Consider the following 19,861-nt stretch of genomic DNA (forward strand, 5'->3'; position numbering starts at 1 on the left):
GGAGATAAGTTACCCCAAAAAAACCCCAAAAAACCAAAAAAAAAAACCCAAAACCAAAAACAAAACAATATTAAATACTTGCTTTAACATCTAGAATAATAATGATACAAATAATAGAAATTAAAAAAAAGACGAGCAGCAGCAACCACTTGTTAAATACCAATTCTGTCTGTATGCATTAACTCATTTAATTCAAAGAACAATTTTTAAAAACAGGTAGTAGTACCAGTCTCGGTTTATAAATGTGGAAACTGAAGCACAAAGAGGTAAGTTTCCCGAGATCACACAGCTATCAAGTGGCAGAGTCAAAATTTGAAGCCTGATGTTCTGACTCTGCACTCTTAACCATTATGCTATGCCGAACACAGTAATTTGTTATTCTTCCTTGCACGCTACCGATTGAACATGGGTATTCTATTTCTCAAAGCCTAAATTTAGCTTTAGAGTCTCTTCAGACAAAGACCCATATTTATAATCAGTCAACTTACATCAAGAACAGTCAGTGCAGGAAGGAGTCGGAGGTCATCAGTAAGTGACTGAAGTTTATTGTTTGATATGATTAGTTTGGTCAAATCTGTCTGTTCCCACCATCGCTCAGTAGCACTGAATGAAAGATTCTGATTAGCTTCTTCAGGGATATCCACATTTATTCTCCAAACACACTGAGGCACTATTTCCACCACCACCACACCAAAAAAAAAAAAAAGAAGAGAAAGAAATGAGATACTAAGTACATATGTTTATAACAGCTATTCTGCTTATCTACTGAAAAGAAGTTTCTGAAACACTAAAAAAACACTTTCAAATAAATAAAACAAATAGCAATGAATTACAACTACATTACAGTGGAAGTTGATTTTATTCCAAAGCAGAATATTGGATATGTATTTTTCATATAAGATCTCACTCTTATCTTCATTCAACTATATTTACTATATACATTCCCTGCACAGCATATAGTGGTTAGATACACAAGACAAATAAAGAATGGACTCTACCATTATGCTACCATAACAGAGAACGTATGGAAATCAACATTTAAACTAACTCATTTATATCTCATAGCAACTCCGTGAGGTAGGTGTTATTTTCACTTTACAGATGAGAAAAATGGGGCACAGAGAATGTATCATTTACCCAGGGTTATATAGCTAGATGGGATTTAAACCCTGGAAAAACTAAATTGTCTTTGCTTCTCAGTGAATATTTGTAAGGTATATCTGACTCTGGTAGCTGCTCTCTATTTTATCTGACGTACAATTTTATTTCTTATCCCATCACACAACATTGTATTACTTCTGTTGCAGCATATACAGCAATTCCTTTGACACTGCAGATAAGACTGTTCAAGTTAAACAGAAAGAGTCCAGGTTTATCACTATAACACTTGAAGATCTAGAAAATATTAACTTGCTCTAGTGCTACAGCAGAACTATTTTAAATAGTCCTTCATTCCTTGATACCAGTAGGACGATATATGGGTATAATCTAGAACTTTAGCTAATATTAATCAAGGCAACCATTGGTTATGCCTTACAGTTATTAACTATCATTTTAAAATGACATTAAATGGAAAGGTGTGGTCAAAGTTTCAAGTTCACGACACAATCAGGTCGAGCAAGCCAATACAATGGTTTTACAGAAGCAAAGCAAAGTTTCTGAAATCCGTTCACTCAAAAAAAATGAGGTACCTATATTTGTATTAGAATAAATTATAAGATCCCTTTCCTACCCTTCTCTCTGCCTAAGCAATCTGCATTTCTCTACCCTTCTATCAATGAATCCCCAGCAAATGGGAATAAAACAGAATGAAAATCCACCCATGTTTATGGACAGAGGTTTATTTTTAAAGCAAAGCAAACAAACAAAAACCACTCTTTCCAACTCTTTGAGCACAAAAGCAGCATAAAATGTATCTTCACTGTTGTTGTTATTATTATTTTGGTGGGTAGATATGGATGACTGAGTGGGAATGAGAAACACACATCAGCCCAGCACTTGCATGTGAAGTTACTGACACCAAATCAGTCAATAGAAATGGGTACGTTTATGTATTTGACTAAAATCAATGTTACCCTTAAGCAAAAAAAAGTTACAAATGTGCCATACCAGTTTGGATCACCAACAAAAAGCTCCAGAACAAGAACAAAAAAAAAAAACCAAGGCAAGACAAAACAATACAAAACATAAAAAAAATGTATGGAAGAAGCTATGTGATATGCACAAGTCTACTCCTAAAGAAAATATGTAGAGCATTGTGCATATATTTTTCTCTTAACATCTATACATAGGTACATTAAGACTATTATACTTAAAAGGCAATGTAATAGAAAATATCTTTTTTTGTAAGGAGGAAGGTGGAGAACACAAGAAATTTGTATACAATACAACAACAATATCTGTTACCCATCAACTATACTAAATGAATGTTAAAATTTTATCATTATTACTTCAGATATTTTGGTTAACCAAATTTGTCTTTGTAGGAACTATCACGGGATGGATAATTGTTGATACCATACTGCTGTTATTAAATATGTATCAATTTGCTTTTCCATAAACATTGACTTACTGCTCATTCTTTTCCCCATTGTTTGTGAAATATCTCAATTTCTTCAAGAGTTTATAGCACCAAGATTCATGTCACTTTTCTTCCCTCCCCACAAATATGAAGAACCACTGAAAGGTATATTGTCCTAATTATTGAGGAATTTGGTGGAGCCATCCTAAAAGTAGCTTACCAATTCACAAAATAGAAACTACCAGGTAAAAAATAAATGTCAATAGGCATATAAACGTGAAAAAAATTTACTACGGAGTTAGGTTTATTTGCTGTATGTAATTTTTAAAGTTATACATATATAAGTCAAATATATACATAAATTAAAAAATAGTATAATGAAATAATGCTCCACGTACCCACCGCCCACATTTAACAGTTATCAACTCATGGCCAGTCTTGCTCATATATAATCCCATCTCACAATGATCTAAACTACAATCTTAGGAAGATAGAAGAGAACAAAGTAAACCCAAAGTAAACAAAAAAAGAGTAGAAATCAATGACATAGAAAACAAATATGGTAATAGACAAAAAGCAATAAAACCAATACCCAGTTCTTTGAAAGTGGGAATATCACTACCAATCTTACAGATGTTAAAAGGATAAGGGAAGGGGCTTCTTTGCTGGCGCAGTGGTGAAGAATCCGCCTGCCAGTGCAGGGGACACAGGTTCCAGCCCTGGTCCGGGAAGATCCCACATGCCACGGAGCAACTAAGCCTGTGCACCACAACTACTGAGCCTGCGCTCTAGAGCTTGCGAGCTACAACACTGAGCCCATGAGCTACAACTACTGAGCCTGTGTTCCACAACTACTGAAGCCCGTGCCTAGAGCCCATGCTCTCCGCAACAAGAGAAGCCACCGCAATGAGAAGTCCGTGCACCACAATGAAGAGTAGCCCCCCCACCCCGCTCCCTGCAACTAGAGAAAGCCTGCGCGCAGCAACGAAGACCCTAAAAATAAATAAATAAATTTATTTTTTAAAAAAGGATAAGGGAATATGATGAACAACTTTATATCCATACATTCAACAACTTAGAGGATATGGACAAATTCCCTGAAAGGGGGAAAAAAATAAAGCACAACAGCAACAGGAAATCTGAGTAGCCTTTTGAAAGGGTTCCTGGACCCAATTCCAGTGTGCATATTGTTCCCCACACAATCAATTCTCAGACACCCTCCTGGTGTCTCAACTCTGATACTACTAGGGGACATAGAATCAGATTCCACAAGTAAAGGGCTCAGTCCCACAAAACTGCCCTCCACTTCAGAGGCCAGTCACAAGCCCAGCTTATTACCAGTACTTCTGATCAACTGCCTATAAATCAGAGGTTCCCATGACTCCCTCTTTGGGTTTAGTTAATTTGCTAGAATGGCCCAGAGAACTCAGGAAAACCCATTTACTCACTAGGTTACAGATTTATTACGAACGATATTAAAGGATACGAACCAACAACCAGATGAAGAGATACATAGGGTAAGGTCTGAAAAAGGGAGCTTCCATCCTTGTGGAGCTCGTGGTCCGGCACAATGGCACATGGGAGCATACTGGTTCCCTAATGTGGAAGCTCTCAGAACCCTCTCCTTTTTGGTTTTTACAGAGGCTTCATTACATAGGCATGATTGATTAACTCATTTGCCATTGGTGATTGATTCAACCTCTATCCCCTCTCTCCTGTCCAGAATCAGGGTTTCTGATTCTGATTCTATCTGTGGTTAGTTCTCCTGGCTACCAGCCTCCGTCCTTAGGTGTTTTGCAAAAGTCACTTTCATTAACATAAACTCACTTGTGGTATTAAAGTCTTGTTAACAAGACACCATTTCACTTTTATGGCTCTGAAGCAGTTTTTTTGGGGGTTTTGTTTTTGTTTTTCGGGAACTGAGGAGAAGAAACCAAATATTATAACAAAGGATGCTCCCATTGCTCTATTATTCAGGAAAATTCCAAGGGTTTTGGGAGCTGTGGGCCAGGAACTATGGATGAAGACCAAATATCTCTGAGAAATATATTTTGGTCATCTGAATGACCAAATATATATATTTCTTATAAATCACAATAATGTACATTGTATCTACCAAAGAAATTAAACTTGCTATTTAAAACATTCCCACAAAGAAAACTCCACTTCACTGGTGAATTCTACAGACATTTAGAGTAGAAATGATACTGATTCTACAGACTGTTTCAGAAAATAGAGGAAAGAAAAATTCCCAGCTCATTTTATAAAGCCAGCACTACTCTGATACCAAAATCAAAGACATTAAAAGGGGGGAAAGGGCTTCCCTGGTGGCACAGTGGTTGAGAATCTGCCTGCCAATGCAGGGGACACGGGTTCGAGCCCTGGTCTGGGAAGATCCCACATGCCGCGGAGCAACAAGGCCCGTGAGCCACAACTACTGAGCCTGCGCGTCTGGAGCCTGTGCTCCGCAACTAGAGAGGCCGCGATAGTGAGAGGCCCGCGCACCGCGATGAAGAGTGGCCCCCGCTTGCCGCAACTGGAGAAAGCCCTCGCACAGAAACGAAGACCCAACACAGCCAAAAATAAATAAAAATAAAATAAATTAATTTAAAAAAAAAAAAAAAGGGGGGGAAAAAAAAACAAAAACAAAAAACCAAATCTAAGCACCATGACCAAGTGAGTTATATAAGGAATGCAAGGCTGCTTTAACATTTGAAAATGAATCAGTGCAGTCGACCATATTAACAGAAAAAGAGTAACACAACATGACTGTCAAGGAATGAAAAAAAAAAAGCATCTGACAAAATTCAACAATCATTCAAGATAAAAATTCTCAAAAAACTAGGTATGAAAGGGAACTCCTTCAACCTGATAAAGGGTATCTTTGAAAAATCTACAGCTAACGAAATACTTAATGGTGAAAAACTCAGTGCTTACTCTCTAAAATTGGGTACAAAGTGAGGATGCCCATTCTTACTGTGTCAATATTTTACTAGCAGTTCTGACTAATGCAACAAGGCAAGAAAAATAAATAAAAGCCATTCAGATTGAAAAGGAAGAAGCAAAACTGTCTCTATTAGCAGACATGAACATCTATATAGAAAATCTTAAGAAAGCTACAAAAACAATTATATGTAATGAGTTTAGAAAGGTCACAGACTTCAAGCTTAATATACAAAAATCAATTGTGTTTCTACATATTAGCAATCAGTAACTGGAAACATTCTTAAATGCTTAAAGATTTACAAGACATAACATCTAAAACCACGAAATACTCAGTGTTAAATTTAACAAATATATGCAAAACCTATGGTACGAAAATACAAAATATATGAAAGACTTCTGGTTTTTGCTGTAAAAACTTAAAGAAGGTTTAGATAAGTAGAGAAATATACCACGTTACAGCTTGAAGACTCAATATTTTTAAGATGTCACTTCTCAAAGTGACTTATAGATTCAGTATAATCCTAATCAAAATCCCAGAAGGCCTTTCTGTAGAAACTAACAAGCTAATTCTAAAATGTATACTGAAATGCAAGAGAACTAAAGTAGATTAAACAATTTTGAAACAGAAGAAAGCGATAGGATTTAACAGTACTTGATTTTAATTTTTACTATAAAGCTTATCAAGACAGTGTGGTATTAGCATAAGGACAGACATACAGACCAACAGGAGAAAAAAAAATGAGTTCAGAAAAAATTCTAGGCAATAAAATAATGTCAATTAATATTCAACAAAGTTGCCAAAATAATTTAATAAGAAAGGAATAGTCTTTTCAACAAATATTCGTATAGATAAAAAATGAACCTCAACCTTTACCTTGTGACACACTCTAAAATTAATGCCAAGTAGATCACAGACTTAAATGTAAAAGATAAAACTATAAAAATTCTATAAGAAAGCAGAGGAGAAAATCTTCACAGCCTTGGGATGGATAAAATTTCTCAGTATAGAAAAAGTACAATCATAAAAGAAAAAAATTGATAAATTGGACTTCATCAAAATTAAAAACTCTTATGTTTTTCTAAAGAAATTGTTCAGAAAATTAGGCAAGCCTCAGACTGGGAGAATATATTAGATAGATACCAATATAGATATATAATATATCTGAGGACTTGCATCCCCAGAATATAAAAAGTCTTATAACTCAGTAAGACAAACAGCCCAATTAATAATAGACAAAAAATCTGAACACTTGGCAAAAGATATACAAAAACTAATGAGCAGTTGAAAAGATGCTCAACATCATTAATCATCAAGGAAATGTAAATAAAACCATAAGGAGATACTGTAACACAACCACAAGAATGGCTAATGTTAAAAATAATGACAATACAAAGTGTTGGTAATGATGTGTGGCAACTGAATCTCTCATGTTACTAGGGACAAACAGTTTGGTGAATTCTTATAAAGTAAAATATGCACTTATTATTATATATCCAGCGATTCCACTCTCAGGTACTTAACTCAACAGAAATGATAACATATGTCTACACAGACTGTACTTGAAAAATCATAAGCAGTTTCATTCATAATAGCCAAAAGCTAAACACAGCTCAACAGGTAAATGGATAAACAAACTGAAATACATACATACAACGGACTATTACTGTTCAACAATAAAAAGGAACTACTTATGTAAACAATATGGATGAACCTCAAAAAACATTCTAAGCAAAAGAAAAATTGCAAATGTATAATTCTATTTGAATTAAATTCTAGAAGAGGCTAATCTATATTGACAAAAAGCAGACCACTGGTTCCGGGGAGCTAGCAGTGGGGGTAGACTGACAGCAAGGGGAACTTTTCAAGTACTGGAAATGTTTTTTATCTTGATTTTGGTAGAGGTTACACAACTGTATATATTTGTCAAAACTCATTAAACTGTACACTTAAAATGAATGTACATACTGTTTGTAAATTATACCCCAATAAAGATAACTAAAGACAAAGAGTGACAATTTTTTAAATATAGATGATGTAATATATCAAGACAATCTTATGAATGCAGATGTACACATATGTATATACGTGAATGAATAAAAAAATTGAAGTGTGTATATGTGTATGTGTGTATATATATATATACATATATATGTTTCTCACAGGGTAGATAATACCCTTAAGCAGCACTACCCAAAAGACCTTTCTGCAATGATGGAAATATCCTGTATCTGCCCTATTCCATATGGTAGCTACTAGCTGCATATGGCCAATGAGCACTTATAATGTGGCTAAAGTGACTGAAGAACTTGATTTTTAATTTTATTTAATTTTGGTTAACTAAAATTTAAATAGCCATATGTGACTAGAGACTTCCACAATGGATGGCGTGATTCTTAAACACTGAAAAAAGATTTCTTTACATGTTTTTTTGGGCAATTCATTCTTTCTTCCATTGACAACAGCTAATTACAGAAATAGGGAGTCACAAATGGGTTGACAGCAGAGAACTGTCTAATTTGAGGAAGATACTTACAAGTGGGTAGGTGAAGAAACAGAGAAGAAATAAAAAACACGTCTAAAATGGTGTTTACATGGATGAATAAAAGAATGTGCAGCCAGTAAACTATAGGAGCAATAAATCATGAGATTAAAAAAAATTTTTTTGGGCTTCCCTGGTGGCGCAGTGGTTGAGAATCTGCCTGCCAATGCAGGGGGCCACGGGTTGGAGCCCTGGTCTGGGAAGATCCCACATGCCGCGGAGCGACTAAGCCCGTGAGCCACAATTGCTGAGCCTGCGCGTCTGGAGCCTGTGCTCCGCGACAAGAGAGGCAGCGATAGTGAGAGGCCCGCGCACCGCGATGAAGAGTGGCCCCCACTTGCCACAACTGGAGAAAGCCCTCGCACAGAAACGAAGACCCAACACAGCCATAAATAAATAAATAAATAAATAAATAAAAATTTTAAAAAAAAAATTTTTTTTGACTTCTTTGTACAGTTTCATAAATATAATGATCATGCACAGTATGCAATAATAACTGTTTACTTAAGGCAGAAAATCATACCCATTAAAGTTTATATCTAGTCTAGGTTGATTACCATCTTCTAAAAGATTGTAAATATATTCAACTATGATACACAGTATAGCATCACGGACATACCACTGACCAAAGAGTCAGGGACCTAAGGCTCTGGTTTAAACTGTATAACTAATCAAACTGGCCAGTAACCTAGTATCTCTGGTCCCCAGTTTCCTCGTTGATTAAATGAGAGGGCCCTACTGTCACTTAAATGCTAGAATCCAATAATAGCAGTACAAAAAGGCTTTTGCCAGGTGCAGGGTAATATTTTGATAATAGTTTATCTTACAAATGCCATTTACTAGACTGTCTACCCAATTATGAGCACTTTAAAAGAATAAACCAATAGATCAAGTCACTCTGTAAAGGATCCCGGAAAGCTCATTGATAAACATTCCAATTTTCTCCACAGTAGTTTATGTATGGCCACCAATGGCCTCATTACATTAAACAAAGAATTCCAAATTGATAAACCATAATATTATAGTGTCACTTTGAGGCTATCTTTAAAGTTTAACACACACACACACACACAAACACACACCCCAAAGTAAAATTAAAAAGTTATATGGAAGGCATTAACTCAGTTGCAGCTTTAGGTTGATTCAAAGGAATATATCTTTGTGGTTTAGGACACCTGAACCATTGTTATTTTAGAATGCATGAAGAGAACACTTCTTTCCTGAAGTCCAGGATACTGTAAGAAAAAAGCGAAACAATGTTAAACATATAAAAAGGAAACATGTTTACTAATCACTTTAAGAGAAAAACATGCTTGAATTTATTACATTAACTTGAGGGTACATTGTTTTATAGTGAAGACAAGCCTCACTGAAACTATAATTCCATTCTTCCCAGCCTGTATTTTTTCTCTTCTACTCAAGAAAACATATTAAAATGCAAGTGAGTGAACATGATATTAATATAAGGGTAAGTTTAAATTTGCACTAATTTATTAAATAAACTTTGGCATTGGCGATAACTTGGGATACACATCCCAACAGGTTAAAATACTAACATTTAGAAATATATCAACAGATCAAGAAATAGGAATGGGATTTTCAATTAACTATCAAGGTCCTTGTTTTATAATCTAAACAAGTAGACTTCCCTGGATTTCAGTATACTAAAAATTAAATGTTCACCTCAGATTTTGCCATTACATATGGATTAAGGCACTTTCCTCGTGTTTTCATTTCTAAGAACTGTTTAAGAATTAGCTTGTTTTGATGATCTACTCACCTGGAAGCATAGTTTCTTTCTGGAATTATTTGTTATAAAATCTGGATACTGTGGTTAATTCTCATTAGCTTTTTAGAATATAACAGTAAATTCCATTAAGACAATCAGGAGTCAAAATACAGAGTTAAGCTAAATAGTAAAGCAGAACATGGTTAATACAGATTTAAGGATGGTTATTTAAAATCTTAGTAAACATATGGTTTGTTACACTTTTTATTATGTCACAAAAAACTGTACAAACTGAATATGGCAAATTTTCATTACCCTAAAACAGACAACATGACATCTTGAGGCCTAGAAGCCCTAGACCTATTTACTTAATTCCACAAACAGAAACTAACCAAACTGCTCTCTTCAAGATAAGGAACGATAGATAGCCTTACACCCATATTTCTCTTTCAAATAGTATGGTTTCCAAACTAATTTAATTGGCTTATTTAATAAATTATCCACTTACCACTGTTCCTGTCAGTTCAATAGTGTGGTTTCCTTTAGAATTTACAGCATTCTTTTGTTCCAAACACTGGCCCCTCTTACTTTCATTAAGTTTTTGATGAGTCATTCGAAAACATTCCTACAATACTGTTCTGCCAAGGTCATGCAAGCACAAGGCAACAATCAATACCTCCTTTTCAATTCTACTTTCATTTTATCTGGTCCAATGAAAAAGAGCTGCAATATCTATACTGAACAAAAGATAATATATTCCCACACTGCTACTCATAAAAAGAGCTGTCACTTAGAATTTCCAGAATATTTCTAATATTCTTCTTTGAAGTTGGTTACTATTAGTTATTTTGTTTGGGTATACCTTTCTAAGTAACTTATAGAACTGACACTCAGAATGATGACTCTAAAACTGCCAACAATATTTGGATGTTTAAATTAATCACAATATTCATAAGATAGTCTATTATCTGATTATTTTAATGACTATTTTTCAAGTGCCCCTGAAAAATGTACAAATAGAAGTCAAAAAAGCAGAACTCAGTACAATTCCAAATTTGTTAAAAATAAAAAACAGAAAGTAAATTAAATATACATATTCACACACACACACACACACACACACCAACTATAAAAGAAAAACCTCCAAAATATCAACAATGATAACCGTAGACGGTTATTTTCATATTTTATGCTTTATATAGATTCTACTTTTTCTATAGTAGACATATTGGTTATATAAAGAGGAAAATAATAAATAGTATTTTTACAAAAGAACTAGGACCTAGTTCTTTTGCAAAGGAACTAGAAAAGAGAGTGTATCTAAAAACCCTCAAGAGTTGACAGATTTCAGTTACCGGTAAATATTTATCTGCACTGTACAGGTACCAGTTAACAACCCCATCTAGTTAATAAAATGCCTCACAGCTCTTAGAAGTGACCGCATTAAGAAGAATCCATTCCAGGAGGCCACCATTTAAGAACAAGAATCGACAGAATTTTGGGGGGGAGGGATAAATTGGAAGATTGGGATTGACATATACACACTACTTACTATATATAAAATAGATAACTAAATAATAAGGACCTACTGTATAGCACAGGGAACTCCACTCAGTACTCTGTAATAGCCTATATGGGAAAAGAATCTAAAAAAGAGTGGATATATGTATATGTATAAGAGATTCACTTTGCTGTAAACCTGAAACTAACACAACATTGTAAATCAACTATACTCCAATAAAAATTAAAAAAAAAAATTAAACCAAAATAAAACAAGAAAAAAGTAACAAAATGGAAAGAATGACAATAAAATAATATAGATTTAAACTCAAATGTATCAATAATTATATTAAATGTAAACAGATTAAATGCTGTGATTAAAGAAAAAAAGATTATAGCAACCATGCTACAGGAAGGGCTGAATTACCTTTCCATTCTTACAACAGAAAATGATACTGCAAAACCACTGTCATATGAAGAAGTGACTAAATAATTTGATGTCAAAAATGTAGGAAAGAAAGCATTATAGAAATCATGCACTGTATATAGCTGTTAGGTAGTTAGTAAAAAAATATATATTGTTATCTTTCTGAAAATTGGAATGTTTTTGGTATTTGTTAGCTTTAAATTTTTTGTTAGCTTTAAATTTTTAAAAAATGTATTATGATTTCTTTCAAAATAAAAATCCACATTTGCTCTTAAAAAAAGAATCAACAGAATTTTAACTGCTTTTTGTTATATACACCAAAATTAAAGGCTAGGTTCTATTTTTCCAATTTAGAAACACTGGACCTGACTGCCCTTTACAAATACATTTATATAATCACATAAACATAAAGGAGGAAAGAAAGACCTGGAGTATACAGTCTGCCCTCTGTATCCTTGGGTTCCGCATCTGCATATTCAACCAACTGCAGATCAAAAATATTCAGGGAAAAAAAAATTCCAGAAAGTTCCAAAAAGCAAAACAAAGGCCCTCCTAGGTTTTTACCCAAATGAATTGAAAACTTATGTCCACACAAAAACCTGAACACAAACAGCAGCTTCATTCATAGTTGCCAAAAACTGGAAGCAACCAAAATGTCCTTCGAAAGGTGAATGGATAAACAAAATGGTACATCCGTACCATAGAATATCATTCAGTGTTAAATGAAATGAGCTATCAAGCCATGGAAAGACATGGAGGAATCTTAAATACACATTACTTAGTGAAAAAGGGCAGTCTGAAAAAGCTACATACTGTATGATTCCAATTATATGACATGCTGGAAAAGGCAAAACCATAGAAAGAGTAAAAAGATGAGTGGCTAGGACTTCCCTGGTGGCGCAGTGGTTAAGAATCCGCCTGCCAATGGAGGGGACATGGGTTCGAGCCCTGGCCCAGGAAGATCCCACATGCCGCAGAGCAACTAAGCCCATGTGCCACAACTGAGCCTCAGCTCTAGAGCCTGCAAGCCACAACTACTGAAGCCCGCGCACCTAGAGCCTGTGATCCGCAACAAGAGAAGCCACCGCAATGAGAAGCCCGCGCACCACAACGAAGAATAGCCCCCGCTCTCCACAACTAGAGAAAGCCAGCGCGCAGCATCAAAGACCCAACACAGCCAAAAATAAATAAATAAATAAATTTATTTAAAAAAAGAAAAAGATGAGTGGCTGCCAGGGCTTCTGGAGAAGCAGGGTAAGGAATAAATAGGTAGGGCTCAGGTGATTTTTAGGGCAGTGAAAATATTCTATATGATACTGGAATGGTAGATACATGACATCATGCATTTGTCAAAACTCATAGAACTGTATAAGACTAAGAGTGAACAGTAATGTAAATAATGGACTTTAATTAATAATGATATATCAATATTGGCTGATCAATTGTGACAAATGTACCACATAATGCAAGATGTTAATAATAGGGGAAACTATGAGCTGGGGAGAGAGGGTATATGAGAACTCTCTGTACTGTCTGTTCAACTTTCTGGAATCCTAAAACTGTTCTAAAAAAACCTTAAAGTACGGTTGTTGGGGGAAAAACGATTTGCTATTGTTGTTGTTGTTAAAGTATAGGATTCCGAAAAGAGACAGGAGGCTTTATTGTAGACACTTAGGGGCAAGATTTCAAAAGACTTTTTTTGTTTGTTGTACTAAGAACTTTATGCTGAATCTTGTGGGCTACTGGGAGTCATTAAATGTGAATGACATAGTAAGATCTTTGTTTTGGAAAGAATTCTTGGTAATGACACTGATTTAGAGGGTGAGATTTAAGACAAGAAATTCAGGAAACCACTTAGGAGGCTATTGGAATAATAATAGCAATGGCCATTTTTTACCATGTACTTTTTATGTACCAGGCCTTTTATGTGTATTATCTCATTTAAACCTTAGTAGGTCCTATTCCTACTATCACATTATAAATGAGAAAGTAAAACACAGGGAGATTAAGCATCTCAAAATTACCTGAGCAAAGATATGGAGATAAGAAGTATGGCCCCATACTGGACTACAAATAGTTCAGAATTACAGCAGTTTGGATATCAAAGGCTGAGAGACAAGAGATGAAGTTGAAGGCTACAACTAGATAAAGAAACACCTTTTATATTATGATAACAAGAATTCCTTTTTTATATATAAGCTATAGATACCATGTGCCTCTCCCATTTACATCTTTTGTCTCCTATGAAATATTGTACCTTCAACATAATTTGCTGAGTACCTGGTATGTGTCAGATATTATGTTAGGCTCTGTTTATACAATAATGACCTAAACAGCCCTGATCCATGTCATCATGAAGCTAGGAGTCAAAATTTATTTGCTCTCTGAAACTTTAATAGACTAAACCATCTGGATCCAATCAATAAGTACATTCCAGCACACACTTAGTATTTGGGAGTACTCATTCATTTACTTATTCCTTCCACAAATGTTTAATAAGAATCTACTATGTACTAAGCACTATTTTGAGTGCTAGGAACACAACAATTAATAAAACAAAGCTTCTTGACCACCTACAACTAATACTCTAGCGGAGAAGAGAAGACAATAAACAAATACATAATATAAATTCTGATAGTAATAAATGCTATTAAAAACACATAGAATACATGTTAGCAATGGTATTTAGATAGGGTAGTTAGGAAGGGCCTATCTGAGCAGAGTCCTACAGGAAGCAGAGTGAACCCTAGTCAGGTATCACGTAGAAAGTTCCAGGCTTTGGAAAAAGCAAGTGTATATGCACATCTGTAGTTTTAGAATACTAATGTCCCCATTGATTAAAAGCTTTTCTAGGTAGAGCAGAGATTTTGTCATATACCCTTTCATTCATTCAGCAATTATTTGTTTGCATGGTCAACTCTATACATGGCACAATAAAAAAAAGCAGTCATTACAAGGAAATGGAAGCTTTTAATCCCAAGTAGCCTTAAACCTAAATATAAATAGAGGAAAACAGGAGGAATGCCATAATCTCTCTCTCCCCACTTCCCACTCCCTCCCGTATACAACAGAAAATCAGAAGACAATCTGGCTATTATTCATTCATGGTGTCCAGATTTGTGCTTTTTATCTTTACTAGATTTTCAGGATGGCCCCAAATTCACTCTGTATGGCATCCATGTTGATCTTCAATTTAGGATTATGTTCATTATTCCTTGTATTTAGGATTCTGTCCAGTTGCACACAGAAAAGGGTCTTGATAGAGAACAGTGGCATTCACTCTAAGTTCACAAAGGAGCAGATAAAATACAGAATTTTAGCGCTGATAACTGCCCTAAGTGATTAAATTAAGAGGAGGAACAGAGGGCCAAAGAAACAAAGCATGTGCCCATCACTTGATAGCTAATTTAGTCAAACATTATGTTGTTTATTCCATAGAATGTAGGACTCCCAGAAAGCGCCCCGTTTAAATTTTGACCGTATTCCCAGCACATTCCCTGCACCATACATTCCTGGAGCGAAAGGAGGAACCGAACGAGCTGACCGAACCAGTGGAAATGTTATGAGTGCCTGAATTCGAGCACCGGGATCCTGGCTAGGAGCCTGGGCCAAAGGCGGCCAAACCCAGGCCAGAGGAAAGGGAGGCTACGTGGGGCAAATGCTTTCTGCCAGGTCGCACAATCGGGTCGTACCTCTGGATCTTACCTTCACTGAGGTTGCGGCCCGACAGGTTTAACTGCCCGCTCTTCCTCGCCGCCTTTAATAGCCCCTGGGGTACGGAGGCACCGAGGTCTCTCCTCTCAGCTCGGAACCCCGCTCGGGGATCCCGCCCAGCTACTCCCTTCGGCCGCGACATGTTCAAACCCGGGTGTTCAGAAGCAGAGCCCCGTCAGTGACGCTTAAAGGTGGCGCCGCGGAGCCGCCCAGCCCCTGTCGGGAGCGCGCGCTCCGTGCGCCGGGCCTTCGCTCTCGGCGGCGCGGCTCGGCTGTCGTCACCGCCAGCGTCTGGGGCAGGAGGACCGAGGGGCCCTTCCCGTTGCCGGTGCCGGCCTTGTGTCTTGGAAATTACTTCGCTCAAGTAAGTGCGTTTAACGGGCTGAAGAGGGGGTTTGCATTTATTGTGGGCACTATTACTGCGACTCCAACCTTCTCTTCTGTGCTCCCGCCGCGGCGAGGGTGTCAAGAAAGGATAACCTTCTCTGCTCCCCTCGCCTGGCCGGAACGTGGGCCTTGACTAAAACTTGAGACCTGGGCGCGGTCTGCAGCCTCTCTGGACCCCCGCCTGTTTGTCGCTTTTGGTGCTGGCGCCAGACCTCCGTTCCGCGTAGGAAGTAAAACCAATTTCTGTTCTTCGGGCCTATACTCCGGCTCCTAGCCTTAGTGTACCTCGACTGTTGTTGCACGGAATTTGTAGCCCAGCATAGGAGGTAGTGCGAAATGGAAGGGTTGGCAACAGAGAAGGAGACAAAAAAAAAGAAAAGAAAAGAAAAAAAAAGCTTCATAATGAATGTTCTCTCTACCGGACGGTTTAGGGAAGCCAAGTGGAAGCGCAAGCTTGAGTGTAGCGAGAAAAGCTTGGATTTCGGAGTCCGAGAGCTACGAGTTCGAACCCCAGCTCCTCTGTAGCTTACAAACTGTGTAACTGTAGGCAGTTTACTTGACAGCTTTTAAAGCTCACTCCTTTTTCATTAATTTAGGGTTAATCATTCCTCTCTCATTCGGTTTTTTAAAACTAATTAAGCGAAAATAAAGTTTTAAATATTGAGAGCTTGGTGAGGAAACGGATTCCATCCAGTTCAGAATGGAAGATGAAAATTTTGTGCAGTAAGTCGCATATCTTGGACAGTTAGTTTCTGCCTGAAATATACAGCTTTAGTGAGTCATTCAATAAGTAATTAATAACTCATCCTCTTTAGTATTGTCCTGGGTGCTAGACTTTTCTTTTGCCCAAAGTAATTTTGTTTTAAAAGCATACACCGGGAGATATCCTTTTAACCCCCCATCAGCCCGGCTGGGAATCATTAGGATAATTAAAAGGTAATATGACGGCCCGCTAACAAATTCTGCAGCGCACACGTTCTTGCCAACCGTAAAATTAGGTTTCTAAATCCCCACCCCCTCGATTATTTTTCTTCTTAATTCTCTGGAGTCCTTTGCATTGAAAGTGAACAGCAGAAAACTACCAGTAATTACACTATCAAACAAGCAAAGAGTGGGTTTTAAAGCAAGGAACATAGCAGTTTTTGCAAGGTCGCTAATAAACACCCCCCCACCGAAGTTTGTCAATAATCATTATAGTTACCTTATTGGGCCCTAAGTATCAGGCTCAGTGCTGATAATACCTCTTTTACTATCTCTTATTTAGCACAAGAATCAGTTTTACAGGTGAAGAAATTGAGGCTAAAAAGGATTAAGAAACTTACCAAAGGTCGTAAGTTTCTATAAGTGGTACGATGAGGCCTTTGAACCTAGATCTCTCTCTCTCTCTAAAACCTTTCTTGTTAATCATTATGATTTGCCTAGTGGCTTTTATTTCACCATTTTCAACTTTTGTCTTCGAACCATTTTTAGGGAGACTTCAATTATGTTTTAGAAGGTAATTATTTATTAGAGAAAACCCTTTTTCTCTTTTGTAGGATGTAGCAGCCTACCTTTGGAGGATTATTTACTCAAGTATAAAATTTTACAGTAGCCACCTCTCCCCCTACAATAGATTCTTCTTTAGTTCAATTTTTTTTTTTAATTATAGGAAAGATACAGTTTTTTGATTTAGTGTGCTTCTACTTGAAGTTAAATATTTCATTATTGACATTTATAGTATGTTGAAACATTATTGCATTTTGTATAAGAGAAGCATATCCTGATTAATGGCAGAGTAATTCTGAAAAATCCAAGTGACTGCACTCTTGTGGTAAACTTCAATAGGTACAAACCGACATGTATAAAAATTTCACAAGTATATATCTGTAGTACACCGCGTATTGTACCTCTGTAGCAAGTGCAGATTGAACAAGTGAGGGTGAAAATTATTACCTCATGCAATCAGGAAAATCATGTTTCATCTCAAACTGATGCAAACTGAAAGCTTTTCAACTTAATTGAGCTTCTTTATGAGAAAGTGTAGTTATATATAGTTATATTCGTGGGAATTAACACTGTATATTCATTGTATTACTTTCGAAAGAATGCATTAAAACAAAAAATCCGAACCTTTTTCAACATGAGCATTGAAGCTAAAGTATTTGCTTTTTAAAAAAAAAAGATGGATTATTAAAATAATATGAAACGGATATCTCCTGTGTAGGGGCTGGAGACTACTGCATAGCTGCCATTTGTAACAGAATTTGCCTAGCTACTGTTTATTATATTCATTTTATTAAAGTATGGAAGGTTTCACTCTTCTAGCTTTGCTAAATGAAAACAGAAAGTGAAGAAACCAAAAATATATTGACCCTAAGAATTGTATCAACCAAAGGATGCTGTTCTGTTTCATAATGGAAAGTATGACTTATCAAAGTAAGACAGAGCAGCTTATCACCACCATTAAAATTTAATAAGGCATTTTAAAACATGGCTGTGTTATTCTTATGAACATTGCTACATGTTAAATATTTTCAAAGTTGAAAGCTACAGTTGGTAAGATGAATTTATTGTGGCAAAGGAAAATGGCATTAATTTGTGCAAATTTTTTTTTTTTTTTTTGTGCAAATTTTTGAGCACAATTTTTTTTAATGTCATCAGGAGCAAAGTGAATTTGATTGCAGACATCTCTAGGAAGTTTTCTTTTTCTGTAAAATAGGAGATTTAGATTTAGCCTATACTGAATCAGTATAATGTTCACCTTTCAGAACATTGCCTTATCTGTGAGAACTGCTGTTTTATGCTAACGTTATTTATTGAGAGAACATTCTACTTTTTAACACTGTCATTATTGACTGGAGCTGTTGGACCTAACATGTATTGCTTATTAAGTATTCTTTGAGTTGAATTTTTTACATTCTCATATGCTTATTATTCAAAGTTTTCTTTCTATGTTTGTCCTTACTCTATAAATAAGTTGGTTTGAATTATCAAAATTGAGAGCAAAATTATATTGCACATGGACTCCTCGTGTTTTAAATATTCAACTTTAATGGTGCTTGTTACACATCTTTAGTTTCCTTTGAAAATTGCATTTTGCCCATTTGTTTTCCATTTAGGCTTATAACTGCCAACTTAAAAGTAGTCAGTAGAAAACATGCTGTTTCCTTGAAGGTAGTACATATTTTGCATATTTATTCATAGTTTCAAATGTGGCTTTGAATTGTATTTTGTTGTCATTGGAGCTTTGTGTGGTAATTTTTTCTGGAGACAGTGCATTTTATTTTAGATTATTTATTTGTGCATCCTTTGTATGTTCCCTGTGCTTCCCTTTCTTACTTTTGAATCAGGAAGCAGTGAGCTTGCTCTAGGAGGTTTAATATTTGATATAAATGTTGTCTTCTATTTCTCTCTACTTTCAGTGTAAAAGAATTACAGTCCACTAGCTTTAGGAAAATATTTTTACTTTCCTCTTATAAAACGGCTTTTACATTGCTAATGTTTTTCACATGAAGTGGAAGAAGTAGTTTTTTTTTGTTTGTTGTTTTATCTGAATTACTTTTAGTTTTTTTTGTTTGTTTATAGTTTGTTTAAAAAAAAGCTAGAACACAGGTGGTGGTTGTAAAGCAGTCGCTTATGTCACTAAATAAAAAGCACTTATGGTATTATTTCTTTTTCTAAAATCAGCTGAAAATATTTCCCATTGTCCCTAGTGATTCTTACTCCTAACATTTAATAGCTGTTTTCTTGATCGTTTTTCCAAGATTAATGTGTTGTGTGATTTCAAGTCTTAATTTTAACATCAATTGTATAGGTTTTATGAATTTGTTTAAAGTAGTAAAGTAATACAGAGATAAAATTAGGGCACCAAATCTGAGAATGTACTTCATAATACTATTCTTTCTTTGTGTTAACAGATACAAAACCACTATCAAATAAATCTGTTTAAAGAAAAATCATTTTAATCAAAATCCACTATTTTAAAATTTGACTTTATACCACCCCTGCCAACATTTTTATTCTATTGGATTTGGCTTGCCACTCCATTTGCTCAATACTTCAAAAAGAGACATTAAATGATTATACATGGTAAATGTTCTATATAAGCAAACGTCCCC

The 19,861-nt window shown here is 35.7% G+C and overlaps 2 protein-coding genes across 7 annotated transcripts in view; one reads left to right on the plus strand and one right to left on the minus strand.

Annotated features, from left to right (window-relative positions):
- The window catches only part of LRRC40 (leucine rich repeat containing 40), a 51,723-nt gene extending 36,127 nt beyond the window's left edge, over positions 1-15,596 (minus strand). The window contains exons 1-4 of one of the 3 annotated variants that reach the window (XM_036856090.1): positions 10,245-10,580; positions 9,788-9,916; positions 9,129-9,242; positions 489-670 (exon numbers count right to left, since the gene is read on the minus strand). In XM_036856090.1, the coding sequence (XP_036711985.1) occupies positions 489-670; position 9,129 (183 nt within the window). In that variant the 5' untranslated portion in view covers positions 9,130-9,242; positions 9,788-9,916; positions 10,245-10,580. Of the gene's footprint in view, positions 1-488; positions 671-9,128; positions 9,243-9,787; positions 9,917-10,244; positions 10,581-15,368 lie in introns of those variants that run through there. The other 2 variants (XM_036856084.1, XM_036856073.1) reach the window with 2 other exon arrangements.
- Positions 15,597-15,625: 29 nt separating this feature from the next.
- The window catches only part of SRSF11 (serine and arginine rich splicing factor 11), a 47,235-nt gene continuing 42,999 nt past the window's right edge, over positions 15,626-19,861 (plus strand). For 2 of the 4 annotated variants that reach the window (XM_036856102.1, XM_036856122.1), the window contains exon 1: positions 15,626-15,741. The gene's annotated coding sequence lies outside the window, so the exon portion shown is untranslated. The remainder of the gene's footprint in view (positions 15,742-19,861) is intronic. The other 2 variants (XM_036856137.1, XM_036856147.1) reach the window with 2 other exon arrangements.

Source organism: Balaenoptera musculus, chromosome 1 (genome assembly GCF_009873245.2).
Source record: "Balaenoptera musculus isolate JJ_BM4_2016_0621 chromosome 1, mBalMus1.pri.v3, whole genome shotgun sequence".
Taxonomy (NCBI): domain Eukaryota; kingdom Metazoa; phylum Chordata; class Mammalia; order Artiodactyla; family Balaenopteridae; genus Balaenoptera; species Balaenoptera musculus.